This window comes from Triticum urartu, chromosome 6 (genome assembly GCF_003073215.2).
Source record: "Triticum urartu cultivar G1812 chromosome 6, Tu2.1, whole genome shotgun sequence".
NCBI lineage: Eukaryota > Viridiplantae > Streptophyta > Magnoliopsida > Poales > Poaceae > Triticum > Triticum urartu.
In genome coordinates this window covers 563,564,575-563,592,529 of record NC_053027.1, presented here as the reverse complement: position 1 = coordinate 563,592,529, position 27,955 = coordinate 563,564,575, and the positions used below count along the sequence as shown (strand labels likewise).

The 27,955-nt window shown below is 43.1% G+C and overlaps 2 protein-coding genes across 4 annotated transcripts; one reads left to right on the top strand and one right to left on the bottom strand.

Annotated features, from left to right (window-relative positions):
• Positions 1 to 20,497: 20,497 nt before the first annotated feature.
• LOC125515460 (magnesium transporter MgtE-like) lies at positions 20,498 to 22,162 on the top strand. Of its 3 annotated transcripts, none has more exons than XM_048680930.1 (5): positions 20,498 to 20,858; positions 21,072 to 21,248; positions 21,438 to 21,507; positions 21,591 to 21,662; positions 21,879 to 22,162. In XM_048680930.1, the coding sequence occupies exons 1-5, from the start codon at positions 20,583 to 20,585 to the stop codon at positions 21,932 to 21,934; spliced, it is 651 nt and encodes a 216-aa protein (XP_048536887.1). In that variant the 5' UTR covers positions 20,498 to 20,582; the 3' UTR covers positions 21,935 to 22,162. The 3 variants fall into 3 exon arrangements, with proteins under 3 accessions (XP_048536887.1, XP_048536885.1, XP_048536886.1); XM_048680928.1 differs by having other exon boundaries at positions 20,498 to 20,882; positions 21,069 to 21,248; XM_048680929.1 differs by having other exon boundaries at positions 20,500 to 20,858; positions 21,069 to 21,248.
• Positions 21,629 to 27,479, bottom strand: LOC125515459 (protein LUTEIN DEFICIENT 5, chloroplastic-like). Its single transcript, XM_048680927.1, has 16 exons — positions 27,148 to 27,479; positions 26,822 to 27,041; positions 26,650 to 26,721; positions 26,421 to 26,531; positions 26,141 to 26,332; positions 25,877 to 26,038; positions 25,698 to 25,793; positions 25,508 to 25,609; positions 25,333 to 25,365; positions 25,155 to 25,235; positions 24,999 to 25,081; positions 24,456 to 24,587; positions 23,348 to 23,408; positions 23,018 to 23,083; positions 22,691 to 22,949; positions 21,629 to 22,134 (listed from the first exon to the last, which is right to left on the bottom strand). The coding sequence occupies exons 1-15, from the start codon at positions 27,426 to 27,428 to the stop codon at positions 22,734 to 22,736; spliced, it is 1,908 nt and encodes a 635-aa protein (XP_048536884.1). The 5' UTR covers positions 27,429 to 27,479; the 3' UTR covers positions 21,629 to 22,134; positions 22,691 to 22,733.
• Positions 27,480 to 27,955: the final 476 nt, after the last annotated feature.

Genomic DNA, 27,955 nt, shown 5'->3' with positions numbered 1-27,955 from the left:
CCCGCACCGCACCTTCCTTGGCACAGATTTTTGTTCCCAACTTGCATCTTTTCTTCGACGGAACTCCTTTCCCGTTCCGTTCTTCCCTTCTTTGTGTTCGACACATCAGAGGAGCAGACGGGCGCCGACTGCCACAGCCACAGGATTCGAAGCCCCAGGCCGTCGGTGGAGGACCATATGGCCAGCAACGTTTCAATTTTTTTTTATTTAAATCTTTGTTACAACATACATTGACGTGTATTTTTCTTTTTTGCGAAGCAAACCACATTGATGTTGTGTCAATCACTAACTTTTTACCGGATTTTTTCAAACATTTTTTAATGTGCAACGGGGGACCTTCGTGGTGTTGGGGTGTTGGGGTTCCTTCGTGGTAACATATATCCCTCCAACGCTTACTAGTTTCCCTTCAAGGAAGTGAACATCAGGATACATTCTCGTCTTCGGAGTCTCGGTTACAGAGCTGCTATATGTACGACATTTTCACGTCGGAAACACATACGATGTGCTGTTGCATGTGCTTTCGTCCAATCAACCAACTCCATCGGGAAAAGAAAACCAATGCAGCATGTTGTCTAGTGAAGACACATCAGATCGTATGTACAAAGATCGTGTGCAAAGCAATTTCGGTCTCGGTTATCCCTAACCCTACCTTCTTACTTTTGGTTATTGGAAATATGCCCTAGAGGCAATAATAAATATATTATTATATCTTCATGTTCATTATTAAGTTTATGTTTTTGTGCTACAATTGTACTAGTTCTTGAATATGAGATTCATAGGAAAACCCAAATACATGTGTGAAAATATAAACACCTAGTGATCCCTAGTCTAGCCTCGAAGACTAGCTCATGTGCTGACGATGATCTTCTTTTCCTGATCATGAGCATTGTTAGTCTAATAAGGACGCCATCAATATATGTGAACATTGTCGTCATGGTAATAACAGAGTTGGATAGACCCAACTTATGAATTACTGAGATATGTCTTCGTTGTTATGTTATCAGTATTTCATATCATTTGTTCACGATTGCATTGTTCGTTAGATCATGAGAATATTGCATATCAACATATCGTATAGTTACTTTGGGGTTACCGTATGACACTTTCATAGTTGGACTTGAATAAAAGTAACTTACGGGTATACCAGAAACATATATTTCAATATCAATAGTTCAAGACTGAGATTTGCTCCTCTCACAATATACAGATACTCTCTGGGCCCACTCGGCATTACGATGTCATTATTGCCTGGCCAGAGACTTGTGATTATGATCACACGATACCAAAACAAGGACACGAGTAAAGAGAACGAAACCGGTAACAAGGATAAACGGTACATTGATCAAGGAGTTGACCACAAGGATACCGATAATCTCACCTTGGGTTTTGTAAATGTACCGCGAAGCAAAGGGAATGGTATTTGTAACCAAAGGTTAGTTCAAGAACCTCGTGAATATAAGGGAGTTAATAAGCGTGTCCAGATCCCGCCGTTAACTATTGACCGGAAGGTGTTCCAGGTCATGTCCACTTATTTTCGAACCTGTAATGTCACACGCTTAATGGGTTCTAGTCCTGATTATCGAAGAAATGATAAATGAGTTAAAAGAGCACCGAAAGAGTTTTTGGATAGTTCCAGAAGTGTTTCGGATCGTTCCAAAAGGGTTCTGGGAATTCCGGAAAGGTATAACATGGTGAAAGCACAAGTGCTTCCTAGGTGGTTTTGGTAATTAATGTCAACATATCTCTTGTTGGACTAACACTTTTACCTAGTATGTTTCAGATAAGTTCAACAATGGAGTGGCATGGACTAGAGGATGTAGAACCCCTTCAAGATGCTAAGGACAAAGGATTGGCTCAAGCTTCAAGATCAAGACTCTACATTTTCTATTTTAGTGATCCAAGATCACATTGAGTCTATAGGAAAAGCCAATACTATCAAGAGGGGATGAGGTGTTTGATGACCCACAAGTATAGGGGATCTATCGTAGTCCTTTCGATAAGTAAGAGTGTCGAACCCAACGAGGAGCAGAAGGAAATGATAAGCGGTTTTCAGCAAGGTATTCTCTGCAAGTACTGAAATAAGTGGTAACAAATAGTTTTGTGGCAAGATAAATTGTAACGAGCAACAAGTAACAAAAGTAAATAAGGTGCAGCAAGGTGGCCCAATCCTTTTTGTAGCAAAGGACAAGCCGGAACAAACTCTTATAATAGGAAAAGCGCTCCCGAGGACACATGGGAATATCGTCAAGCTAGTTTTCATCACGTTCATATGATTCGCGTTCGGTACTTTGATAATTTGATATGTGGGTGGACCGTGCTTGGGTGTTGTTCTTACTTGAACAAGCATCCCACTTATGATTAACTTCTATTGCAAGCATCCGCAACTACAACAAAAGTATTAAGGTAAACCTAACCATAGCATGAAACAAGTGGATCCAAATCAGCCCCTTACGAAGCAACGCATAAACTAGGGTTTAAGCTTCTGTCACTCTAGCAACCCATCATCTACTTATTACTTCCCAATGCCTTCCTCTGGGCCCAAATAATGGTGAAGTGTTATGTAGTCGACGTTCACATAACACCACTAGAGGCTAGACAACATACATCTTATCAAAATATCAAACGAATACCAAATTCACATGACTACTAATAGCAAGACTTCTCCCTTGTCCTCAGGAACAAACGTAACTACTCACAAAGCATATTCATGTTCATAATCAGAGGGGTAATAATATGCATATAGGATCTGAACATATGATCTTCCACCAAATAAACCAACTAGCATCAACTACAAGGAGTAATCAATACTACTAGCAACCTACTAGCACCAATCCCGGACTTTGGGACAAGAATTGGATACAAGAGATGAACTAGGGTTTGGAGATGAGATGGTGCTGGTGAAGATGTTGATGGAGATTGCCCTCTTTCGATGAGAGGAGCGTTGGTGATGATGATGGCAATGATTTCCCCCTCCCGGAGGGAAGTATCCCCGGCAGAACAGCTCTGCCGTAGCTCTAGATTGGTTCCGCCTCGTGGCGGCGGAGTTTCGTCCCGAAAGGTTCCTTCTGATTTTTTTCTCATCGAAAGACTTCATATAGCAGAAGATGGACGTCAAAGACCCACCAGGGGGCCCACGAGGTAGGGTGGCGCGCCCTAGGAGGGGGGCGTGCCCCCCACCCTCGTGAGCAGGGTGTGGGCCCCCTGGAATTCATCTTTGGCGAGGATTTTTCTTTATTTATTTTAAGATATTCCGTGGAGTTTCAGGACTTTTGGAGTTGCGCAGAATAGGTCTCTAATATTTGCTCCTTTTCCAGCCCAGAATTCCAGCTGCCGGCATTCTCCCTCCTTATGTAAACCTTGTAAAATAAGAGACAATAGCCATAAGTATTGTGATATAACATGAAATAACAGCCCATAATGCAATAAATATCGATATAAAAGCATGATGCAAAATGGACGTATCAGTGTTGCTTAATGGCTTGCTTGCTCAAAGTGCTTAGTGATATGCTGCAAAACCCTCAACTACTTTCTCACATCCACATATGACCTAAACCAAAAATCAAACTCGGCCCCACCGATTCTTTCTATCCGGCGCCACCGAGTTTCAGATGTCATAGCCACTGCCACATGAAGGGTTTCGTAGTAATTTCAAAAAATTTCCTACGCTCACGCAAGATCATGTGATGCATAGCAACGAGGGGGAGAGTGTTGTCTACGTACCCAACGCAGACCGACTGCGGAAGCGATGACACGACGTAGAGGAAGTAGTCGTACGTCTTCACGATCCAACCGATCAAGCACCGAAGCTACGGCACCTCCGAGTTCGAGCACACGTTCAGCTCGATGACGATCCGCGGACTCCGATCCAGCAAAGTGTCGGGGTAGAGTTTCGTCAGCATGACGGCGTGGTGACGATCTTGATGAACTACAGCAGCAGGGCTTCGCCTAAACTCCGCTACAGTATTATCGAGGTATATGGTGGCAGGGGGCACCGCACACGGCTAAGGAATAGATCACGTGGATCAACTTGTTTGTTCTAGGGTGCCTCTACCTCAGTATATAAAGGAGCCAACGGGGGAGAGGGGCGCCGGCCAGGGAGAGAGGCGCAGGAGGAGTCCTACTCCTTCCGGGAGTAGGACTCCCCTCCAATCCTATTCCAACTAGGATTCCCCGAGGGGGAAAGAGGGAGAGGGGTGGCCGGCCACCTCTCCTAGTCCTAATAGGACTAGGGGAAGGGGGGAGGCGCGCAGCCCTTGTGGGCAACCCTTTCACCTTTCCACTAAGGCCCATGAAGGCCCATATGGCTCCCCGGGGGTTCCGGTAACCTCCCGGTAACCCGGTAAAATCCCGATTTCACCCGGAACACTTCCGATGTCCAAACATAGGCTTCCAATATATCAATCTTTACGTCTCGACCATTTCGAGACTCCTCGTCATGTCCGTGATCACATCCAGGACTCCGAACAACCTTCGGTACATCAAAATGCATAAACTCATAATGAAATTGTCATCGTAACCTTAAGCGTGCGGACCCTATGGGTTCGAGAACAATGTAGACATGACCGAGACACGTCTCCGGTCAATAACCAATAGCGGGACCTGGATGCCCATATTGGCTCCTACATATTCTACGAAGATCTTTATCGGTCAGACCGCATAACAACATACGTTGTTCCCTTTGTCATCGGTATGTTACTTGCCCGAGATTCGATCGTTGGTATCCAATACCTAGTTCAATCTCGTTACCGGCAAGTCTCTTTACTCGTTCCGTAATACATCATCTCACAACTAACATATTAGTTGTAATGCTTGCAAGGCTTATGTGATGTGTATTACCGAGAGGGCCCAGAGATACCTCTCCGACAATCGGAGTGACAAATCCTAATCTCGAAATACGCCAACCCAACATCTACCTTTGGAGACACCTGTAATGCTCCTTTATAATCACCCAGTGACGTTGTGACGTTTGGTAGCACCCAAAGTGTTCCTCCGGCAAACGGGAGTTGCATAATCTCATAGTCATAGGAACATGTATAAGTCATGAAGAAAGCAATAGCAACATACTAAACGATCGTGTGCTAAGCTAATGGAATGGGTCATGTCAATCAGATCATTCAACTAATGATGTGACCTCGTTAATCAAATAACAACTCATTGTTCATGGTTAGGAAACATAACCATCTTTGATTAACGAGCTAGTCAAGTAGAGGCATACTAGTGACACTTTGTTTGTCTATGTATTCACACATGTATTATGTTTCCGGTTAATACAATTCTAGCATGAATAATAAACATTTATCATGATTATAAGGAAATAAATAATAACTTTATTATTGCCTCTAGGGCATATTTCCTTCACATATGACCCTCAAAGTGCTTAGTGATATGCTCCAAACTCAACTACTTCCACATCCACATATGACCTAAACCAAAAGTCAAACTCGGCCCCACCGATTCTATCTATCCGGCGCCACCGAGTTTCAGATGTCATAGCCACTGCCACAAACCCTAGCAAATCGGTTTCACCGATAGGGATCTCGGTCTCACCGAGATGGGATTGTAATCTCTCTGTGTATGTCCATTACCAAAATCGGTCTCACCGAGTTTGAGCAATCGGTACTACCGAGATTACAATGCAAACCCTCTGGTTAGCTTATTACCAAAATCGGTCCCACAGTTTGTGTAATCGGTCTCACCGAGTTTACCTGACCAACTCTCTGGTTAGCTTATTACCAAAATCGGTCTCCACCGAGTTTGTGTAATCGGTCTCACCGAGATTACGTTATGCCCTAACCCTAATCATATCGGTCCTACCGAGTTGCATGTCGGTCCCACCGAAAACCCTAACGGTCACTAGCTTTGCTGAATCGGTCCGACCGAGTTTAAATTCGGTCCCACCGAGTTTGGAAAGTTGTGTAACGGTTAGATTTTGTGTGGAGGCTATATATACCCCTCCACCACCTCTTCATTCGTGGAGAGAGCCATCAGAACAAACCTACACTTCCAACATTTCTGAGAAGAACCACCTACACTTGTGTTGAGGCCAAGATATTCCATTCCACATATGAATCTTGATCTCTAGCCTTCCCCAAGTTGCTTTCCACTCAAATCTTCTTTCCACCAAATCCAAATCCTGTGAGAGAAAGTTGAGTGTTGGGGAGACTATCATTTGAAGCACAAGAGCAAGGAGTTCATCATCAACACACCATTTTGTTACTTCTTGGAGAGTGTTGTCTCCTAGATTGGCTAGGTGTCACTTGGGAGCCTCCGACAAGATTGTGGAGTTGAACCAAGGAGTTTGTAAGGGCAATGAGATCGCCTACTTCGTGAAGATCTACCGCTAGTGAGGCAAGTCCTTCGTGGGCGATGGCCATGATGGGATAGACAAGGATGCTTCTTCGTGGACCCTTCATGGGTGGAGCCCTCCGTGGACTCGCGCAACCGTTACCCTCCGTGGGTTGAAGTCTCCATCAACGTGGATGTACGATAGCACCACCTATCAGAACCATGACAAAAACATTCGTGTCTCCAATTGTGTTTGAATACTCCAAACCCTTCCCTTTACATTCTTGCAAGTTGCATGCTTTACTTTCCGCTGCTCATATACTCTTTGCATGCGTGCTTGATATGTATTGTGCTTGTTAAACTTGTGCTTAAACTCCACTTCAACTTAAAGAAATTAAAAACTATAACTTTTAGCACCTAGTGTCTAATCACCCCCCCCTCTAGACACCTATTCTCGATCCTTTCAATTGGTATCAGAGCGTTGGTCTCCATTGCCTTGGTTTAAACACCTTTGGAGGAAGATGGATGTGTCTACTTTGGGGAGTCTTAGACATAGAGTGCCTATTCTTGATGGAGAATATTTTCATGAGTGGAAAAATGAAATGCTTGAGATTTTCAATGAATATCACTTGAACAAGTACATTACTAGCCCTTGTGCACCTCATATTGATCCCTTGCATCCCACACCCGAAGAGGATATTGACATGATTCGCAATCTTAGAACCATCAATCTTATCATAAGAGGATTGCCCAAAAATTTGATTGCTAGTTTACCTACTCTTGAATGTGCCTATACTATATGGAAATTTCTTGAGGAACGATTTCCGTATTATTCCTTGAAAAATCTAGACGAAATTCTCCATAAGTCTATTGCCGTGAGTAAGATGAACTCTAGTGATCCTAGTTTTGGTGATTGTCTATTTGAGCTTACCAATCTCATGCGTGCCATAGTAAATGTTGGGATCATTAGTGATATCATATCCGAAGCCATTATAATTCATAAAGATGACCATTGTGATGATCATTTATCTAATGAATTACCCTCTCTAGGAATTGATCAATCACAAGATGATGTTGAACATGGATACTATGATGAGGATGATGATAGTGACTATGATCCTGATGGTGCAATGAGACACTTTGGTCTTATGGCAAATCTTCGCGGCTACATGGCTGGAGGAAAGGAATGGGTCCTTGATAGTGGATGTACTGATCATATGACCGGAGATAAAGATATGTTCTGTGAGCTTGCTGAAAACGACGGCCCTCGAAAATATGTCACTTTTGGTGATAATTCAAAGGGTAAGGTGGTTGGCCTTGGTAAGGTGGACATCTCACATGATAGCTCCATACAAAATGTCATGCTCGTTGAATCCCTTGGATACAATTTACTTTCAGTTTCTAGACTTGCTGATTTCGGGTTCAATGTCTTATTCACCGAAGTAGATTGCCAAGTGTTTCGTAGAGACAATCACAAAATGGTCTTTACCGGTATACGTAGAGGAGATCTTTACATTGTTGATTTCACTAAAAAGGCTCAACCTAGAACTTGCTTAATTGCCAAATCTTCTAAAGGTTGGTTGTGGCATAGAAGACTAGGTCATGTTGGTATGCGAAATCTTGATAAGCTTATTAAAGGCGATCATATCCTTGGAATAAAAGATGTAATATTTGACAAGGATAGACTTTGTAGTGCTTGTCAAGCAGGGAAACAAGTTGGAGGAAGTCACCACGCGAAGAACATCATGACCACGAGAAGACCACTCGAGCTACTTCACATGGATCTCTTTGGTCCAAATGCCTACAAAAGTCTCGACGGTAACTCATTTGGTCTGGTCATAGTTGATGATTTTTCAAGGTTTACATGGGTTTTCTTTCTTGATGACAAATCGCAGGTCCAAAAGATCTTCAAAAACTTCGCTAGGAAGGCCCAAAATCAATTTGACGTGAAGATCAAGAAAGTTCGGAGCGACAACGGAACGGAGTTCAAGAATGCAAATGTGGATACCTTTCTTGACGAAGAGGGTATTTCACACGAGTTCTCGGCTACGTACACACCTCAACAAAATGGAGTTGTTGAGAGGAAGAACCGGACTCTTATCGAGATGGCAAGAACGATGCTTGATGAGTACAAGACACCAAAACACTTTTGGGCGGAAGCGGTTGAGACAGCTTGTCATGCAACAAATCGCTTGTATCTTCACAAGCTACTCGGCAAGACGGCATACGAGCTACTCACCGGTAACAAACCCCAAGTTGGATACTTCCGAGTATTCGGCTCAAAGTGCTACATTCTTGATAAGCATCGTCGTTCTAAATTTGCTCCTAAATCTCATGAAGGTTTCCTACTTGGTTATGGCTCAAACTCTCACACTTACCGTGTCTACAACAATTTCACCCAAAAGGTTGAAGAGACGATAGATGTGAAGTTTGATGAATCTAACGGCTCGCAAGTAGAGCAATTGCCAATTGATGTAGGAGACAAAGACCCTTTGGAAGCAATTCAAGACTTGTCCATTGGCAAGATTCGTCCAACAGAGGTGAAGGAGAGTACCTCGTTCGTCCAAGTGGAAGCTTCTACCTCACGACAAGGTGAACCAAGAGTTGATACGGAAGCATCCACAAGTGGGACACACCAAGATGAAGAAAACGAGGAAGTGCACCAAGACGAACATCAGCAACCTCCCTCTCCACCACGACAAGATAATGACAACGTCAATAATGAAGAAGGCCAAGAAGAAGAACAAGATGAAGAGGATGTTCCACCCCGACCCAAGCAAAAGCTTTCACGAGTTCGAGCAAGAATTGCCAAAGATCATCCCGTCGAGCAAATCTACAATGATATCCAAACCAGGAGAATCACTTGCTCTAAAACTCTTTTGGCTAACTTTTGTGAACATTACTCATTCATCTCTAGCATTGAACCTATGAAGGTTAAAGAAGCATTGGAGGATCCGGATTGGATAAACGCTATGCATGAAGAGCTACACAACTTTGAGAGAAATCAAGTGTGGACATTGGTCGAGAAGCCCAACAACAACCACAACATCATCGGTACCAAATGGGTGTTTCGCAACAAGCAAGATGAAGATGGACAAGTAGTTCGCAACAAAGCACGTCTCGTCGCCCAAGGCTACACACAAGTCGAAGGTATGGACTATGGTGAGACATATGCTCCCGTTGCTAGACTTGAGTCCATTCGCATCTTACTTGCTTATGCTAATCACCATGATATCACCTTGTACCAAATGGACATTAAAAGTGCTTTTCTAAATGGTGAAATTGAGGAGGAAGTTTATGTTAAGCAACCTCCCGGATTCGTCAATCCTAAGAAACCTAATCATGTTTACAAACTTCACAAAGCTCTTTATGGTCTTAAACAAGCTCCTAGAGCATGGTATAAATGCTTGACCAAGTTCCTTATTGAAAAAGGCTTTGAAATTGGAAAAATTGATTCTACTCTTTTTTACTAAAAGGGTTGATGGAGAACTATTTGTGTGCCAAATTTATGTTGATGATATTATATTTGGTTCGACTAACCCTCATTTTAGTGAGAAGTTTGGAAAGCTAATGTCGGAGAAGTTTGAGATGTCTATGATGAGTGAACTCAAATTCTTTCTTGGTTTGCAAATCAAGCAAACTAAGGAAGGTACCTTTGTTTCTCAAACAAAGTACAACAAGGACTTATTCAAGAAGTTCAATATGCAAGAATGCAAAGGTATGACTACACCCATGCCTACTAGTGGACATCTTGATTTGACCAAAGATGGTGAACCGGTTGATCAAAAAGTTTACCGCTCAATGATTGGTTCATTATTATATCTATGTGCTTCACATCCCGATATTATGCTAAGTGTGTGCATGTGTGCATGATATCAAGATGCTCCTAAAGAATGTCATCTTAAGGTTGTGAAAAGGATAGTGAGATACCTAATCCATACACCAAAATTTGGCATTTGGTATCCTAAGAGGTCCTCTTTTGATCTTGTTGGCTACTCCAATTCGGACTATGCCGGAGACAAGGTTGATAGAAAGTCCACTTCAGGTACTTGTCAATTTCTTGGTAGATCTCTTGTGTCTTGGTCCTCCAAGAAACAAAACTCGGTATCCTTATCCACCGCCGAAGCGGAATACATTGCCGCTGGTTCATGTTGTGCTCAATTACTTTGGATGACCCAAACTCTTAAAGATTATGGGATATATGTGAAACATGTTCCATTGCTATGTGCCAATGAAAGTGCCATTAAGATTGCTCACGATCCCGTGCAACATTCTCGAACTAAGCATATTGAAGTTCGTCATCATTTCATTCGAGATCATGTTGCCAAAGGGGACATTAACCTTAAGCATGTTCGCACCGATAAGCAATTAGCGGATATATTCACTAAACCACTTGATGAGAAAGTATTTTGCAGGTTAAGAGGTGAATTGAACATCATTGATGCTTCAAACTTAGAGTAGGAACTCCATTTGATACGTGCAAGGCATGAGCCTATGACTAATCCTTGATATTTATCTTATGATGCTATTCATATGTCTTGGTTATATTTGCACCTTGCATGTTATCTAACCTGTGTAGGTACTTGGATGAATCTAAATCTATGAGATTGCCACTCACTCACATCTTGAGCAATTTCTACATCACCAAGTCTCTACACAATGGTGGTTGAAGACAAGGAAGCACGAAACCTTTCAAACATATCCTTTGACAAATTCTATGATTGAATCTTATAATTGTCATTTTGGACACACAAGTGCTCTTCCTTGCAAGACTATCCCATGTAGGTAGATGAACTCAAACTCCAACTGGTGCTCCCAACTCTTGATGAACTACATCAACCTTGAGCAACCCACACAAGTTCAACTACATGATCGAGATCAACACCACCACCCAAGGTATGTTATTCCATCTTAGGGAAGCTTTACTCCAAGTCATGAGTCAAAGCAACTCGACAAGATGTGAATACATCAAAAGGCTTAAACGAAAAATGGTAACCCCATTTTGAGCTTAAACGATGAGTATGACCTATGATCAAGTGATCTCACTTGACTCCTAAGTCAATATACTCTAACATAGGTGACTTTGTCACCGACCATTTCTAGATGAAGTTCTCGTGCATCTCTCCGTGCTTTTGCATTTGCATATTTGTTTCCCCTTTCAAAATAATAATAAAAAAACTTCATCTAGATCTTTTCGTGCCTTTTCCTTTTTGTTCTGCATTTTTTGCATCCAATTCATTGCAAATTTTTCAGTTAATTCCTTGCATATTCTTGTGAGATCTTACTTGTCTAGTGAGCTGAGGTGACAAGTGGTTTCACTCTGATGAACTTGGTCACACCGGTTTGTTTTCTTCGGCCCTACCGAAATTTTTCGGTGCCACCAAAGCACACAACTCGGTGCCACCGATTTCACCACAGGAAAACCAACTTGCCACTTGTTCCTGCATTATTTTTGCTCCAGCTCCACTCAATGATTCTTGTCCTCTACCAGCATCATATTAGACATGCTGCTTTGCTCTGTGACTCAAGGACCAACCCATTTGTATCACATGTCCAGAAGAGCCCTTCTTGGAAATTGATGTCAAAGGGGGAGAGAGAGATCACATCAAAGCTTAATCTTTCCTACAGGGGGAGAAAGAGAGAATACTCAGGGGGAGAGAGTTTTTCAGTAATATCGTTCAAAGACCCCAGATGCTTGGTGTTCAAGAGGAGAGAAGTCACATGTCTTTAAGAGGGGAAAGACATGTCTGTTTGCTTGCGTTAGCTCAAGCTCTGTTGCTTCTTTTCTGTTGCTCTAATTTTTTGTTCCCTATCTTCTCCCAATATCCCATGTTAGATTCAGGGGGAGCAAGACATCTAAGGGAAGAAAATCTCTGATTTCTTTGCATATCTTTACCTTTGGGGACATGTCTATATCCAATGTGGTACTTAGTACTCACTCTACATGTCATCCCAGTCTTTGCTATCTTGTGGTTTCTCTTGTTTGCTCTGGTCAGTAGGTGTATCTGTGTTATCTAACCTTGTTTACGCAGGTTCATCCCTTCCTAAGCCAACTCAAGACCACAAGGTAAGTATATGCATCACAGTCATGTGAATGAGAAGTTCTTGCTGATGTACATACTGTTTGCAAGAAGGACTCATGAGCATGAAGGTACATTTCTCATATTCACATCATTTGCTCTGATGCATATAGCCAAGATACATGTAACACATTGCTTACTCTGTCATGTTTATGCAGTCACATGCTCCTATATTCCATATTCACATGATTGCATACATGTAGGGGGAGCCTATGCATGTTACATGTCTTTCCAAAGCTTTACTTGCTATTCTCTATATCTTTATCTAAAGCTTTGATGTATGTTGTCATCAATTACCAAAAAGGGGGAGATTGAAAGCACAAGTGCTCCCTAGGTGGTTTTGGTAATTAATGTCAACATATCTCTTGTTGGACTAACACTTTTACCTAGTATTTTTCAGATAAGTTCAACAATGGAGTGGCATGGACTAGAGGATGTAGAACCCCTTCAAGATGCTAAGGACAAAGGATTGGCTCAAGCTTCAAGATCAAGACTCTACATTTTCTATTTTAGTGATCCAAGATCACATTGAGTCTATAGGAAAAGCCAATACTATCAAGAGGGGATGAGGTGTTGCTTAATGGCTTGCTTGCTCAAAGTGCTTAGTGATATGCTCCAAAACTCTCAACTACTTTCTCACATCCACATATGACCTAAACCAAAAATCAAACTCGGCCCCACCGATTCTTTCTATCCGGCGCCACCGAGTTTCAGATGTCATAGCCACTGCCAAAAACCCTAGGCAAATCGGTTTCACCGATAGGGATCTCGGTCTCACCGAGATGGGATTGTAATCTCTGTGTGTATGTCCATTATCAATATCGGTCTGACCGAGATTGAGCAATCGGTACTACCGAGATTACAATGCAAACTTTCTGGTTAGCTTATTACCAAAATCGGTTCCACCGAGTTTGTGTAATCGGTCTCACCGAGTTTACCTGACCAACTCTTTGGTCAGCTTATTACCAAAATCGGTCCCACCGAGTTTGTGTAAGCGGCCTCACAGAGATTACGTTATGCCCTAACCCTAACCATATCGGTCCTACCAAGTTGCATCTCAGTCCCACCGAAAATCCTAACGGTCACTAGGTTTGCTAAATCGGTCCGACCGAGTTTAACTATTCGGTCCCACTGAGTTTGGCAAATTGTGTGTAACGGTTAGATTTTGTGTGGAGGCTATATATACCCCTCCACCCACTCTTCATTCATGGAGAGAGCCATCAGAACAAACCTACACTTCCAACCTACATTTTCTGAGAGAGAACCACCTACACTTGTGTTGAGCTCAAGATATTCCATTCCAACCATATGAATCTTGATCTCTAGCCTTCCCCAAGTTGCTTTCCACTCAAATCTTCTTTCCACCAAATCCAAATCCTGTGAGAGAGAGTTGAGTGTTGGGGAGACTATCATTTGAAGCACAAGAGCAAGGAGTTCATCATCAACACACCATTTGTTACTTCTTGGAGAGTGTTGTCTCCTAGATTGGCTAGGTGTCACTTGGGAGCCTCCGACAAGATTGTGGAGTTGAACCAAGGAGTTTGTAAGGGCAAGGAGATCGCTTACTTCGTGAAGATCTACCGCTAGTGAGGCAAGTCCTTCGTGGGCGATGCCCATGATGGGATAGACAAGGTTGCTTCTTCGTGGACCCTTCGTGGGTGGAGCCCTCCGTGGACTCGCGCAACCGTTACCCTCCGTGGGTTGAAGTCTCCATCAACGTGGATGTACGATAGCACCACCTATCAGAACCACGACAAAAACATCCGTGTCTCCAATTGTGTTTGAATACTCCAAACCCTTCCCTTTACATTCTTGCAAGTTGCATGCTTTACTTTCCGCTGCTCATATACTCTTTGCATGCGTGCTTGATATGTATTGTGCTTGTTAAACTTGTGCTTAAACTCCACTTCAACTTAAAGAAATTAAAAACTGTAACTTTTAGCACCTAGTGTCTAATCACCCCCCCCCCCCTCTAGACACCTCTTCTCGATCCTTTCACATGGTTTCGGAAAGTCCGAATCTATATATGGAAGTTTTCAGGTGTCTCGGAGTGGGTTCCGGAGACATCCGAAAAATCCAGGATTTTGTTTGTGGAAGAAAGTTATGAAGGACCGTCATGAGATGATCACCCCTAGTGGGCCCCATAGGGCCCACATGGGGTGCCACCTCCCTATGGAAGTCCCTGGGCCGAATTGGAATAGGGAGGGAGTCCTTCCCTCCTTCCACCAAGTGTTTGTCATGTATCCCTTGTGGTCTAATAGTAGCTAAGTTGTCTCTAATGAGAAGCTTATTATGAAACAACAGCCAGACAAAGGAAGATATGGATTTTATGAATGAATGGCTTATCTCTCAAAGCTTTGGACACACTTGACAAAAAGATATTTATTATGTAAAGAAAAACTATAGCCCCTTCCTGTGCACTCAAAGCTACTTCTTGCAGGAATTGACAGAAATAAATCATCTTCAGAGCTTCAAAATACACGTCGAAGATATATACAAAATTTCATGAACATATATCTCGATGTCCAAAAAAAGACAAATACATATATTAAAATGCGCTTTTCTTTACGCAGCGGCGGGATGGACATGGACTCCTCCTCCTCCTCCTCCTTGTGGGCGGGGTCGGCCTGGACGGACTCGGCGATGAGGACGCCGGCGACGACGTTGGAGACAGGGCCGAGGAGGCCGAAGCAGAAGCCGGCGTCGATGACCCCGCGGAGCTTCACCTGGGCGTAGCGGCCGGTGATATTGGCGAGAAGCTCCGACTGCAGCGTCCGGATCTCCTCGCTGTTGAGCACGAGCTCGTCGTGCTTGAAGTTGTCCGGCCCGTAGATCTGTGTCTCAGTGTTAGCGGTGCGGCTGCGGCTGCGGGCGGTGAGGCGCATGCTGCTGATGCGGCTGCTGGTGTCGCTCTTGTTGCCGCGGGTGCTGGTGCTCCTCCTCCAGATCCTCCTGGAGGAGGAGGAGGAGGAGACCATGGAGGATCCGGTGGCGACCATGGATCTGGAGGAGGTCTGCCTCCAGTCGAGGATCTAGGGGCGGCGAACAGAGATGGCGGCGTCGGGGACGAGGGGGAGAGAGGGGTGGGGATTCATTCCGGTCTCCAACCCTAACCTTTGCCCGCACTTTCCTTGGCACAGATTTTTGTTCCCCGACTTCCATCTTTTCCTCGACAGAACTCCTTTCCCGTTTTGTTCTTCCCTTCTCTGGGTTCGACACATCAGAGGAGCGGACGTGCGCCGAGTCGATGGTGATGATGCCTACTCGAAGCCATATGATGGTGATGATGCCCTTCAGCGCATTAATCTTGTTAAAAGTACAATGACTTCTTTGTTTAATGAGTACGGTAGTGCCGCACATGTCAATGAAAACTTAGCAACAAGTGCATCATCAAGCACTTGTGGACTTGGTGCCTTTTCTGACGGAAAGCACGAGCTTGCATGAAGAGAAATCTGAAATGGAATTGTATTTGGCTGAACTTGTGAAGAGGTTGAATGAAAATGTCAATATCTTGGATTTTTGGAGTAAGTTTGCACCTAGGTATCCGCAACTAGCAAGAATGGCAAGTGATATCCTTGCAGTTCCTGTGTCAAGTGTTGCTTCAGAATCTGCTTTTAGCTTGAGTAAGAAGGTTATAACCCTGAACCGAAGCTCACTTAAACCAAAGACAGTTGAGGCCATAATGTGTTTACAAGATTGGTATCGTTGCAAACTGTAGAAAGAAGAAGGTATGTGTTGTAATCTTGTTTGTTTCACATTCTTATTTGTATGTTTGCAAATGATTATTAACCCAATCTATCGTTGTAGATAATAAGAGAAAGGCAGAAGAAGTGATTGCGCTAGATAATGATGAAGAGTCATCTTCAAATGAAAAATGTAACATAACTATTCTTTGTTCATGTCAATTGTCAGGTTGTACTTTATACTATCGCTAACCTTCTGTTCATTCCATCTTGTAGAGTTTTTGCTAGAGTGCTAGATCAATCAGAAGAGAAGATTCGGAGGAGGCATGGCGAGGTGGCAGCCAGCCATCTACTAGTCTTTATTTTGGTTCCGGACTGTAATGATATTCATGCACTTGTGTTTGTCGAAATTGGAACGTTTAGAACTTTAGATGCTATTGTCGAAACTGGAACGTTTAGATGCTGTTGTTGAAACTGGAACACTTAGATGCTAGACTGCTATTGTTTTACTATAAAACTATGGTGTTCTGCTGTCAAAATTAGTGATGCTTTTGGTGTTGTTATGCTGTTGAAACTAGTAATGTTTTCCTGCTATTTTGTTGCAGTTTAGTACTTCAGTTTGATGTGGTTTACTATCAAAACTTGTGCTGTAATGTTGTTCTTTTCCTTCTGTTTTTTGCTAAACAGATTTTCTTGTTGTTTTCTTTATGACGGGCCGTCGAGTTAGGCTTCGGGCTTTCGAGCTTTTCATCGGGCCAGGCCTGGGCCTGGAAAACGTAAGAATTCATCGGGCCGGGCCTGGCTCGGGCTTGTCCCGCAGACGTCGGTTTTTTTTGCCCGGCCCGAGATATGGCTAGATATACTCGCAATGATCACTTGCGGTTGGGCTGAGAGCGCGCCACTTTGCGTGCTCTCAGCCGCCGCCACGTCTCACGTCCTGGGCGCTCCCTTCGGATTTTGTTTTATTTTTATTTTTCCGCAGGCGTTTTCGGTTTTTTCCTGGTTTTTCACCGGTCTGTCTTAGCTTTTCAAAAAAAATCAAAAAAACTTTGTGCAAAGAAACGAGTTTTTTTGCTTTTTTAAGAGGCACAGTTTTGCTTCCATGAGAGGCACGGTTTTGCTTCCGCGAGAGGCACGACCATGCCTCTTAGAAAGGAAAAGAAACGTGTTTTCACGTTTTTTTTTCTTTCGTGAAAGGCATGGTTTTGCTTCCGGTCGTGCCTCTCGCAAAATAAAAAACAAGGCAAGGTTTTGCTTCCGCAAGAGGCACGACCGTGCCTCTCGGAAATGAAAAAAATGTGTTTTCTCTTTTTTCTTCGAGAGGCGTGCCTCTCGGAAACGAAAAAAATGTTTTTTTGTGAGAGGCACGATTTGCTTCCGCGAGTTCTTGGTTCTGTTTTTTCATCTTTTTGTGAAAAAAATGTTTGTCAAAACCTATCAACATGGGGTCTACTTGTGAAGACCACGACGCGAGGAATCCAATGGTGAAAACGGTTCGAGATTTGGACGCACGATTTAAGAGATAAAACATTTTGAATAAAGGAATCTATGAAAAAGGAGAAAACTCCCGGTTGTACGTGCCACTTGTCACAACCTAAGAAGGTGTGAGTGATCTTTGAAAGGAATACTCCTCAATTAGTGATTTCGCGAAAATCGACCTACTGAGTCACCATTACCAACTCGCCACGTTATTGGGCTTGAAGGCCCGTGGTCCACGAGTTGCAAAGCCCATAGCTCAAGGGGGTATTGTTTGATCCAGAATAAATGGACCCAAAAGATTCAGAATAAATCGAGCTGAATTTTGTGGGATGCAAGATAGGTTCCAGTCACGAAATGCGTTATATTACCATCGATTTTATATTTTATGGAATGCCAAGTAGAACCTGACTGAGTTTTTTTATCACCAAAGAAGAAGTTACCTAAATTAAGTTTAAAAAGAAATCCACCTTTGTATTTACATAAACTCAGGGCTAATCTTCACCTTCTGCTTTTTCGACATGTCAACATACTTTCCGTAGGCCTTGCTTCTCCTCCCCACACCATCATCCTGCCTCATCCTCCTCGTATCCTCCCCGAACATGTACCTTCCCCTCTTTATCTCCTTTCTCCAAGCGTGATCCTTGTTGAGGCTACCACAAGTTCGTGAAAAGATATGCCCTTGAAAGGTCGGTCAATCTAAAGTATGATTATTTCACTGTCCGGTGCGACATCATGGATGTCGATTAAGAAGTTGAATTTCCATCAAATAGGTTCATTGTACTGAGTTAAACCGGACTTGAAAAAATGTTTTCATGTTAAATGTGGAGTAATATCAAGGTGAAAATACTTGAATTTCCATCAAATGGCTCAAGGGAGACTAAGATTTTAGAAATAACAATAATGATTTCATGTGTTGACACAAAAATGATTGAAAATGTCTATATTTGCAAATTTTACAAAAAAACAAAATGTGAATATCTATATTTATATCAATTAATAACACTATCGTGTCCTATCAGTGTTTGCTATTCTAGACGTGGAAAGTGCATATGGTGGCCAGGCTCCAGGTAGCTCGGTATTTTTTTTCCAAAGAGAATATTGTTTCTACATCTTAAAAATTCTGGAAAAAAGTATACACGTAAGCATATATGTATATTATATATATGTATAAAATTTCATGAACATATATCTTCATATGTGATGTAAAAAAAAAGACAAACACATAGATTAAATGGGCTTTTTCTTTGTTATTTTTGTGCTAGATTTTTGTCTTTTCTGTAACCTAAACATAATCGTATCATTTTAATGATTTACACATACTTAAAGAACATGTATATGTATTTGTACAAAAAAACATTCTTTGAAAATTTTAAATATTTTTCCTTTTTTTGTAAAACGGTCTACCTGGAGCCCGTCCTATAAAACACCGCTCTCATTCTAGACCACCACATTTGTATTTTATTGTGCAACATAGCGTATTTTAGACCACTATACCTTTTGATTTTATAAACTTTATATATTTAAGCTAGTTATCCTGGGAACAAAATAAAGTAAGAATAAATATTTGTAATAATAAAAGGTGTAAATATAACTATTTTAAAATAAATATACATGTTTTGTTTTGTTATTTTTAGAAATAAATAGCGAAAATAAGGTGTATATTTTTCCCATGCTTGTAGTTATGTATATGTCTTTTTTTTAACAAAGACCCTAGAAGCGTCAGGCTTTAAATTAATAAAGCCACGCTGCAGCATGTGTGTCTTTTTTTACGAGTTGGATATTTATAACTCTGCTGTGCACTTGTTGCAACTGACGGGCACTTTGCTAGTGCAATAGGAATGGAGATTCTGCATTTTTATAAACTTTATATTTAAGGTATTTATACTGGGACCAAAAATAAAGTAATACTAAGAAATATTTATAATAATAAAAGTATAAATATAAATATTTTTAAATAAGTTTAAAAATTTATTTTGTAATTTTGAGTATCGTAAATAACAAAAATAAGGTATTTTTTCCATGCTTGCGGTTATGTACAAGTCCTTTTTTTTTGCGAATTGGTTATGTATAAGTTTGTTGTGCATTCCACTAAAAACGAAGTTTGTTCCCGCAAAAAAAAGTATGTTGTGCATTTGCAATTCACGGGCACTTTGCGAGTGAAACAGGAATGAAGATTCGTGCTATTCTGCATCGTTCCCAGGGATGGGAGATTCTGCGCCTGTTTCCCGCCCCAGATTCATCCACACGAAACCGTGGGCTCATTCATCGTCCCTTCCGGCTCCGACAGGTCAGCAGACCCAGCACGCACGGCGACAACCCTAAACCCACTGGCCGGAGTTGGCGGAAGAAAACGGCATGCAACGTCGACCTCCGGCTCTCCGCCAGCCGTACCGGAGGGAAGGGTCGGCACTCCTCCATCCTTATCCGGCGCCACGTGACCGGGCCCCACGGGAATCTCGCCGGCCACTCGCGCCCCGCCACGCCGTTCCGAGGGGAAGCACCGCGTGTCCATGGCTCCACGTCAATCCACGTCCAAGGACCATAGCTTCCGGGCGGTGACAAAAAACGCCCAGTCCAGATCCAACTTGTCATCACATTCAGAGTTAGGTGCACATCCAGATCCATCACCCCACCCTCCATGAATTACCACCCCAGGCCCAGGCCAGGGGTTAAAACTTAAAACGCCATGATCAGCCACCCAGCTTCTGCCACTCTTTCTCCCAAGGAATTCACCGCCATGATTCTACCTACCTTGACTGAGCTCACTGATCATTCAGAGATATTTATCTATCAGCACACTCATCAGTCATCAAGTCAAAGTGGGATCTCAGCAGCACCAGTCGCTCACTCGCTGGTGGGCCAGCCCTTCCCTCCCATGCAAGCAAGCAAGCCCATCCACCTCGGCTCAATGACAGACAATAGGCATGGAGCAAGTGAGTGCACCTCCAGCTCCATTTGCTATAAATGGAGCCCTCCTGCTGGGATCTGCAAGAGAACACAGTCAGACAACATCCACAACACAAGACAAGGAAGCAGTGAAGAGTAGCTAGCATCCATGGCGTGCATCAATACCTTGCAGAGCTGCTCCATGTTCAAAGGGGCCAAGAGTAAGGCCAGAAGAGGTAGAGCCAGTGGCGGGACCTTTGAGTGCCGGGCGTCCACGTTCATGGACGGGAGCGGGCTCCGGCTCGGGCTCGACGAGAACCCCGATGCCATCATCTCCGGCGAGTGGCCCGAGAACTTCTCCCTCCTCAGCTACGACGACCTCCGCGCATACCTCCAGTCACAGCAGCAGCAGCAACAACAACAACCATCCCATGCCGGCGATCAGGTTCTTCTTCTTGCTGATCTTGTGGTCTCTGCTCATCTCCTCTCTTGATGCTTCTTCTTCCTGCTGATCTTCTAGTCTCTTTCATCTCCTCTCTTGATGATGCTTCTTCTTCCTGCTGATCTTGTAGTCTCTGTCATCTCCTCTCTTGATGATGCTTCTTCCTCTTGATCCCTTGCTTGACTTTGAACCTTGTTGCTTGGTTGGTTGCAGCAGCGGGGGCCGCTCCTGCGCGAGGCCATGTCGACGCCCGTGCTGATGGTCACAGCGGAGCAGGCGCTGGTGGAGATTGAAGGCCACTTTCAGCTCGTGTCAGGCCTCCCGGTTGTCGACAGCGTCCGCCGATGTGTTGGGGTCGTTGTCAAGAGCGATCGCGTGAGGGCTTCACATGGGGTCAGCTCAGCTCCTCCCCCTTCTCTCTTTATCTGTTTTATTTACACACAACTCTTTGCCGCCTTTCGGGCCCGACAGAAGAACTAAAACAGACAGAAAAAGAAAACACAACCACACCCACATATACAAGTTGCTAACTCAGCACCACCATCTTGTGTTTGCTAATCTAGTTGCTATCTGTTGTAACAGCCAAAGACAAAGATTGCAGATGTGATGACATCTCCAGCAATCACACTATCATGCGATAAAACAGTGACCGGTAATTGTTGTTTCCACTCATCATTTTTTTTTCATATTTGTTTCCAGTTAATTTAACAGTACGCAATCGTGTGATGCCAACAGATGCCGCAGCTCTGATGCTCAGGAAGAAGATCCACAGATTACCGATAGTAAACCAGGATAATCAAGTAATAGGTGAGTAACAGAAAACACGACAAAACCAGCAGTAAAGGACTTATATATACTACTCCCCCCGTCCCATAATATAAGAGCGTTTTTTACACTAATGTAGTGTCAAAAACGCTCTTATATTATGGGACGGAGGGAGTAGATCTGTATCATCCCCTTAACATTGACTATTGTTTGGAGTATGTTTCAAGCTTAACAGGATATTCTAAACACTGCTAACAGGTATAGTTACCCGCGATGACGTTCTTCGTGCGTTGGAGGCCATGCTGAAGTTTTAGAGATGCAGGAGTCCATGCCCGGTACTTGTGGATCTGTAAATATGTGTGTCCGCAGTACTTTGAGTAGCAGGCAGATCCTATAGTCTGTAAAAGTGTTTGTAGTCTGTATCGCAAAAATAAGCCTGGGGGCATTTAGGAGAGCTTTTCCTTGTAAAGAAGCACGCCAGAAAGCTTCTGCTCTGTACTGTACTGTTTGGTATCTGCGCATGAAAATGTTTCCATGAGCAATGACTTCCATATTCCACGGCAAGAAAAAGAAAAACTCATAGTAACATTTCACAAAAATGGAGGCAATATGCTTAAAAAAGGGTATGCCTAAATTGATCATGAAATTTAATTAGGTGCAGCCACGCGTGTTCATAGACAATGATGGTTAGCACACGGTTTCCAGAAGCAGTACAATAGTTTTATCACCAAAGATGTATAGCACGATGTAATTTACTAAATAAAATCTACGACTTCATGATTAACAACGAGAAGTGCAAACGAAATTCCTTTGCCCTAGACACTCAACAGACGAGGACTATATGCCTTTGAGCACTTCATCTTTTGAAGAAAAAACAGTGACTTTTATTTATTGGACATACAACATCTTTGAGCACTTCAGGTAAATGAAGTGTGCCATATGAAAACTACAGCAGAAGAGAAATGAGGGGAAAGGGCCAATGAATGCCCATACCAGAGAAAATAACCAATTCAAATGTGAAGGAACTATAATTATTTAAATTTCCAAGTAGAACTGAGATGAGAACGTACTCATTATGTATCTCATTGCAATCTGAGCATCAAAAATGACAAATCACACTTGACTCGTTGACACCTCTACTTGTTGACCTTCTTCGGATGCAATACTAGCAGTAGAAACAGCCACTGATGCAGTAGAACTTGTGCTTCCTTCTGAATCGGAAACGATTTTCATCTCTAAGTTTGGAATTACAGGTGGCTTTATCCTCCGAGTAACAGTCATGTTCAGTCCCTTAGTTGTGTGAATCGTTGCTCCGGTTGTCATCTCAACCTACAATAGAGCTATGATAAATATATTTTATCAGCTATGATGAATCAGAAAGCTGGTGGGAAACATACCGGAGGTGCTCCTGGAGCCATCTGAAAATCAAATCGCTTGACAAGCATTGCTGTTGCCACCACAGTCTGCACAGAAATTGCAGAATGTCAGTGATTCTCCCAATAGTCAAGGAACAAATGACTCTGGGCAGTGCATCCTTGTAGCGCATAGGCTGGGATAGCAACAAATCTTTGTTTTCACAAAAAAAAAGTCTCATATCCCAAGAAGCCGAAAGAAACAAGGCCTTAATATGACTAAATCAAATTACTAATTACCAGAAAAATTCATGAAATCACAAAATGCTATTTCAATATTATCAGCTGAAACCCCAAATAATCAAAATGGATTACCTCAAAAGTAGCAAACATATCGCCTACACATTTCCTTGGCCCGCCACCAAATGGCAAGTAACTGAAAATTCAACAAGATTATATGAATACAAGTGACTATAACTTAAAGCAGGTTTGTTAGGCATTAATTAAACAGTGTAGCAAGCAGACGCCACCACTACTCTTAAGAAGGAAAGCAACCACAATCACACAATGGATCTCTAAGAGTTTGACAGTGGCAACTAGGATCACAACGTTATAATGGTGCTCATGTATGTAACAGAACATAGCGACACAGAGAAGCAAAAGCCTAAAAAACACGAGAACGTAACTGTATTGCATATTTATTTATCTATTACTAATTTCGAGTTTCAATGGTATGTTTAGAAGACGACTTTTATCTACTATAAATGGTTAGTAGATACTTGTTAGATTCATCACACCAATATGCCATAAAGGAACAACAGTCATCACTTCTTTATCAACCAATATGCCATTGCACCAACCCACCGTAATATTTCAAATTGTTAGATTCATCGCAGCTGAAGATACCACATAGTCCATACTCTTAGAATGTACCCATTGAGCATTATAATGTATCACCCGTAGCACTAAACAATATATATAACCCCATTAATGTATCTCCCATTAAGGCAATATCCAGTCTATGAAAAGTTACAATTTCTAATACATTTCTCTTTATAATATCCAATGTTTACTGGAAGAATCTTTTCTGGGACATTCATAAAGGAACAACAGTCATAAAAAAATGCAACAGAGGATGTTTAAGTGTGATGGCTTCTTGCTTTTGGTAAAATCTTAAGGTGAAAAATAATTGCTGCTTTGTTTGATCAGAAGTGTGATTTCCTGTTGCTCATTGGAGTAGCATTTTAATATTCATCTCATTTATCTCTGCATCATGTTCACCCTCAATAATATCCACCTAACTATATTCCATGCTACTGTCCAAATACATTTTCTATAACAAGAAGAAATATAGCTATATACAACCGTATGTAGTCCGCATTGGAATCTCTAAAAAGACTTATATTTAGGAACGGATGGAGTACTAACTAGAGTGACACATGGTTTACCAAAAAGCATTTTATTACAGTAATAGGGATGGAACCTGAATTTTTGGTTTGTCTCATTTGGATTCGGTCCGTCCAAAGGCCACCTTTCTGGATTGAAAACATCCGCATCATCCCAATGCTTTGGGCAGCGATGAAGGTTCCAGATGGATATAAAAATGTCTTCTCCCCTAGAGAAGAGCAATATATATTTTCAGAAATACGAAAAGTTTAGCTTCCCATAGAAATGCTAAATATGAATAAACAGTATCAGACATACAAATACCCAACAGCAACAACTAAACAAACTTCGCTACCAGCAACAGCATAAGGACAAGCAGAAAACAGAACATGTTGAGTAAAATAGTCTGCACAAGACTGGGAAAATGCTGGAACACCCTAACGTTACTCACACGGTATCTAAATAAGGGAAAAAGATGTGGAAAAGCCCAAATAAGATAAAAGGAGTAGAACTCCCATGGTAATCAAGGTGGTTTTGTGACAAAATAATAAACGATCCTTACTCCTTACACTTGACTAGAGACTAAGCTAGCCTTTTCTTTAGTGATTTAACAGATAGAATTCTGCTGGAAAATGCTTACTTGCCGATCGGGTACTCCCCTAGCATATCATCCTCAAGGGAGCGGCGAATTAAAACTGGCGGCTGTGGATATAGTCTCAAAGACTGCAATAAATGTAATGTTATCATTCAACGACGAAACTCATTATGTGGCAAGGCAACAGTTTTTGGTACTTACTTCGTTAATAACTCGAGTAGTATATTTAAGTTTCTTCACATCATCAAGTGTTGGTAAACCATCTCCTAGAACAGCATCAGCCTGTGGATAATTGAGCAAAGAAAAGTTAATTGGCATTTGTACGATTCAGAAGTGTACCTCCATGGAAACCCACATTGAGCATAAAAGTTGAGTCTACCTCAGCTTGGAGCTTGGACATTACATTCGGATACTGCAAGTTAGCAATAGATAACAGTGAGAATAAGTACCAATATTGATGGCTTGATGAATATGAAAATGATGAACGGCACATTATCATTTGACATTGCTATACTACTATAGCACTGAGTTTTCAGTTATTGGCAGTATCACACCTTAGACAGAAGATAAAATGTCCAAGTCAAGACTGCTGCAGAGGTCTCATGGCCAGCTATGAGCATTGTCATCAGATCATCACGGAGCTGCTTGCTGGACACCTAAGATAGATGGATTGAACAATGGAGCAATGTGAATATCAGCAGGTTAAAATATCTAAACGACTTTGTCAGTGCAGATGTCCCATACATCATCTCCAGATGCCAATAGAAAATGAAGAATACTAGGATCTTTCTCATTCATGTATTCCTCATGAAACTGCAAATCTTCTTCATCTACCATCCTCTGCAGTAATTGTCCCAGTGTCATGATTTTTCTAAACACAATAATTACTATTTACTAATGTCAAAGTATAAGAGAAGGCTTACCTTGCAAGTAGCAATTAGTTCATCAAGAATATTATTTATCAGTGCGAGAGCTTCATTGACCTTCCTCTGCCGAGGGGAGATGTCTTTCCATATGGGTATTTCCCAAGTTGGAATAGGAGATGTACTCCGCATTTCCGCTTCCCGTAATGTTACATACACAGCCTGATGATGAACCAGCAAACCGAATAAGTAAAGTTGACAGAAAACATAAGCAAATGAAATTTCATAATGTACTCAGGAATACGACAAAATCTGAGCAATAACCTCAACTATTCCATTATCGTAAGATAATGAATCAAAATCATAATTGAACACTGCCTTCCCGATGACATCCAGCGTTAGCCGAGAGAAGAGAGATTCCATCTCCACATCCTCCCCGTCGGATGCCGCCTTGTCCAGCTTCTGGCAGAGCCGATCTGAAGCATTTCCGAAGAGACCTATCATCGCTGTCACGTACTGCCAAGCACAATATTCAAGTGAGTAAAACCACACTAGAAAGAAAGCAATACACACAAAAACTTGATTGTCAGTAGGAAGCTAGAACCTTCTGGTGTAATGCTGGTACAATGGCACGCCGTCGAACACGCCAGATCTCCCCATCAGCCGGGATCAGACCGGTGCCCATCACAAACTCCAGTATTTCCGCAAGGATACCCTGCACCCACCATGATCAAACAAGGACTGAATCAAACAGGCATCCTACTGACTTCTGAAGCCTTTTGAAACATTTCTCTACTGTTTGGAAATGAGTAGAACCAAATTCAGAACCAAACCTTGGAATAAGCCTTGGAGTTGTCCCTCAGGATATGCTTAGCTACATCCGGATCAGAGACGATGAGGAAAGACTGGACGAAGAAAATGAAAAGAAAGGTGCAGAGCATTAGCAACATGGCAGGGTTCAGAAGACTGAAATTTTGGGGGCAATTCGATGGATGGCTCGCTCACCTTGGGCCCGAAGTTGAGGCGGAAGACGCCGCCGTAGGTGAGGAAGAGGTCGTAGAGCGGCAGGAAGAAGGCCTCCCCGGCGACGGAGGCCAGCGACCCGACCGCCTGCGGCAGCTCCGGCCCCCTGCGCTCGCCGCCCGCTACCTTGGTGAGCAGCCCGGCCGCGAGCTCCCCTGGCGGGCCGAGCTTGGCCAGCCTCGCCGCGACGGGCGCGAGCCATCTGAACAGAACAATTCAAGCACCGCGCCCAATCCAATCAGCACCGGAGCTACGCGAGGGGAAAGAAATGCGCGGAGAGGATGAGGAATTAGGCGGGGAGCACTGACCCGGGCCCCTGGGCGGTGAACTCGCCGGAGGAAATGCGGGCGGTGAGCTCGGCCCGGCGCTTCTCAAGAACCTTGTCGGGCCCGTCACCGCCGGACGCGGAGCAGCGGAGGAGCGGGCTGTTACGCCGGCTGGCTGCCGGAGCGAGGCGGAGCCGGCCCTGGCCGGAGCCGAGGTACCGGGGCGGCGGGGCGGAGGACGCGTTGCAGCTGCCGGCCGTGGTGGCCATGGCGGGCGTCGCCGCGGCGCCGGCGGCGCAGCAGGGGTGCAGCGGCAGCGGCATGGGGCGGGCGCTGCCGCTGTGTCGGGGCAGGGGGGAGGGGGAGGGGGAGAGGGGATGAGGTGAGGTGCGTGCGCGCGTGCGTGGAGAGCGGAGAGTGGAGAGAAGAGGAGGGGGGGACGTGGGGTTGGGTGCTCCGTCTGTTGTTGTTGCTAACGGATACGAGGCGGCGACGACGACGACGGCGACTCGCCGGATTTTGGAGGCTGCCGTAACGGAATCTGTCGCCCGGGGGTTGGAGGTATCTTTTCCACGGTATCTTCTTCTCCGCCACCGTACCATAGTGCAAACAAAATCCACCCAAGAGAGACTTCCACACATTAATATTTGTCAGCTTCGGATTAAAATAGTGACCTAAACGATCCTATATTTCTTTACAAAAAATAAAAAATTATTTAGTTACTTAGAAAAAAGCGGAGTGAAGATCACTACGGAGGCCCGGCAAAAAATTATTTCTTTTTTCAAAACAGAAGCAAAAGATAATGTCCCGTTGATTAATTAAACATAATAGAATTGTGCGGATAAAGACA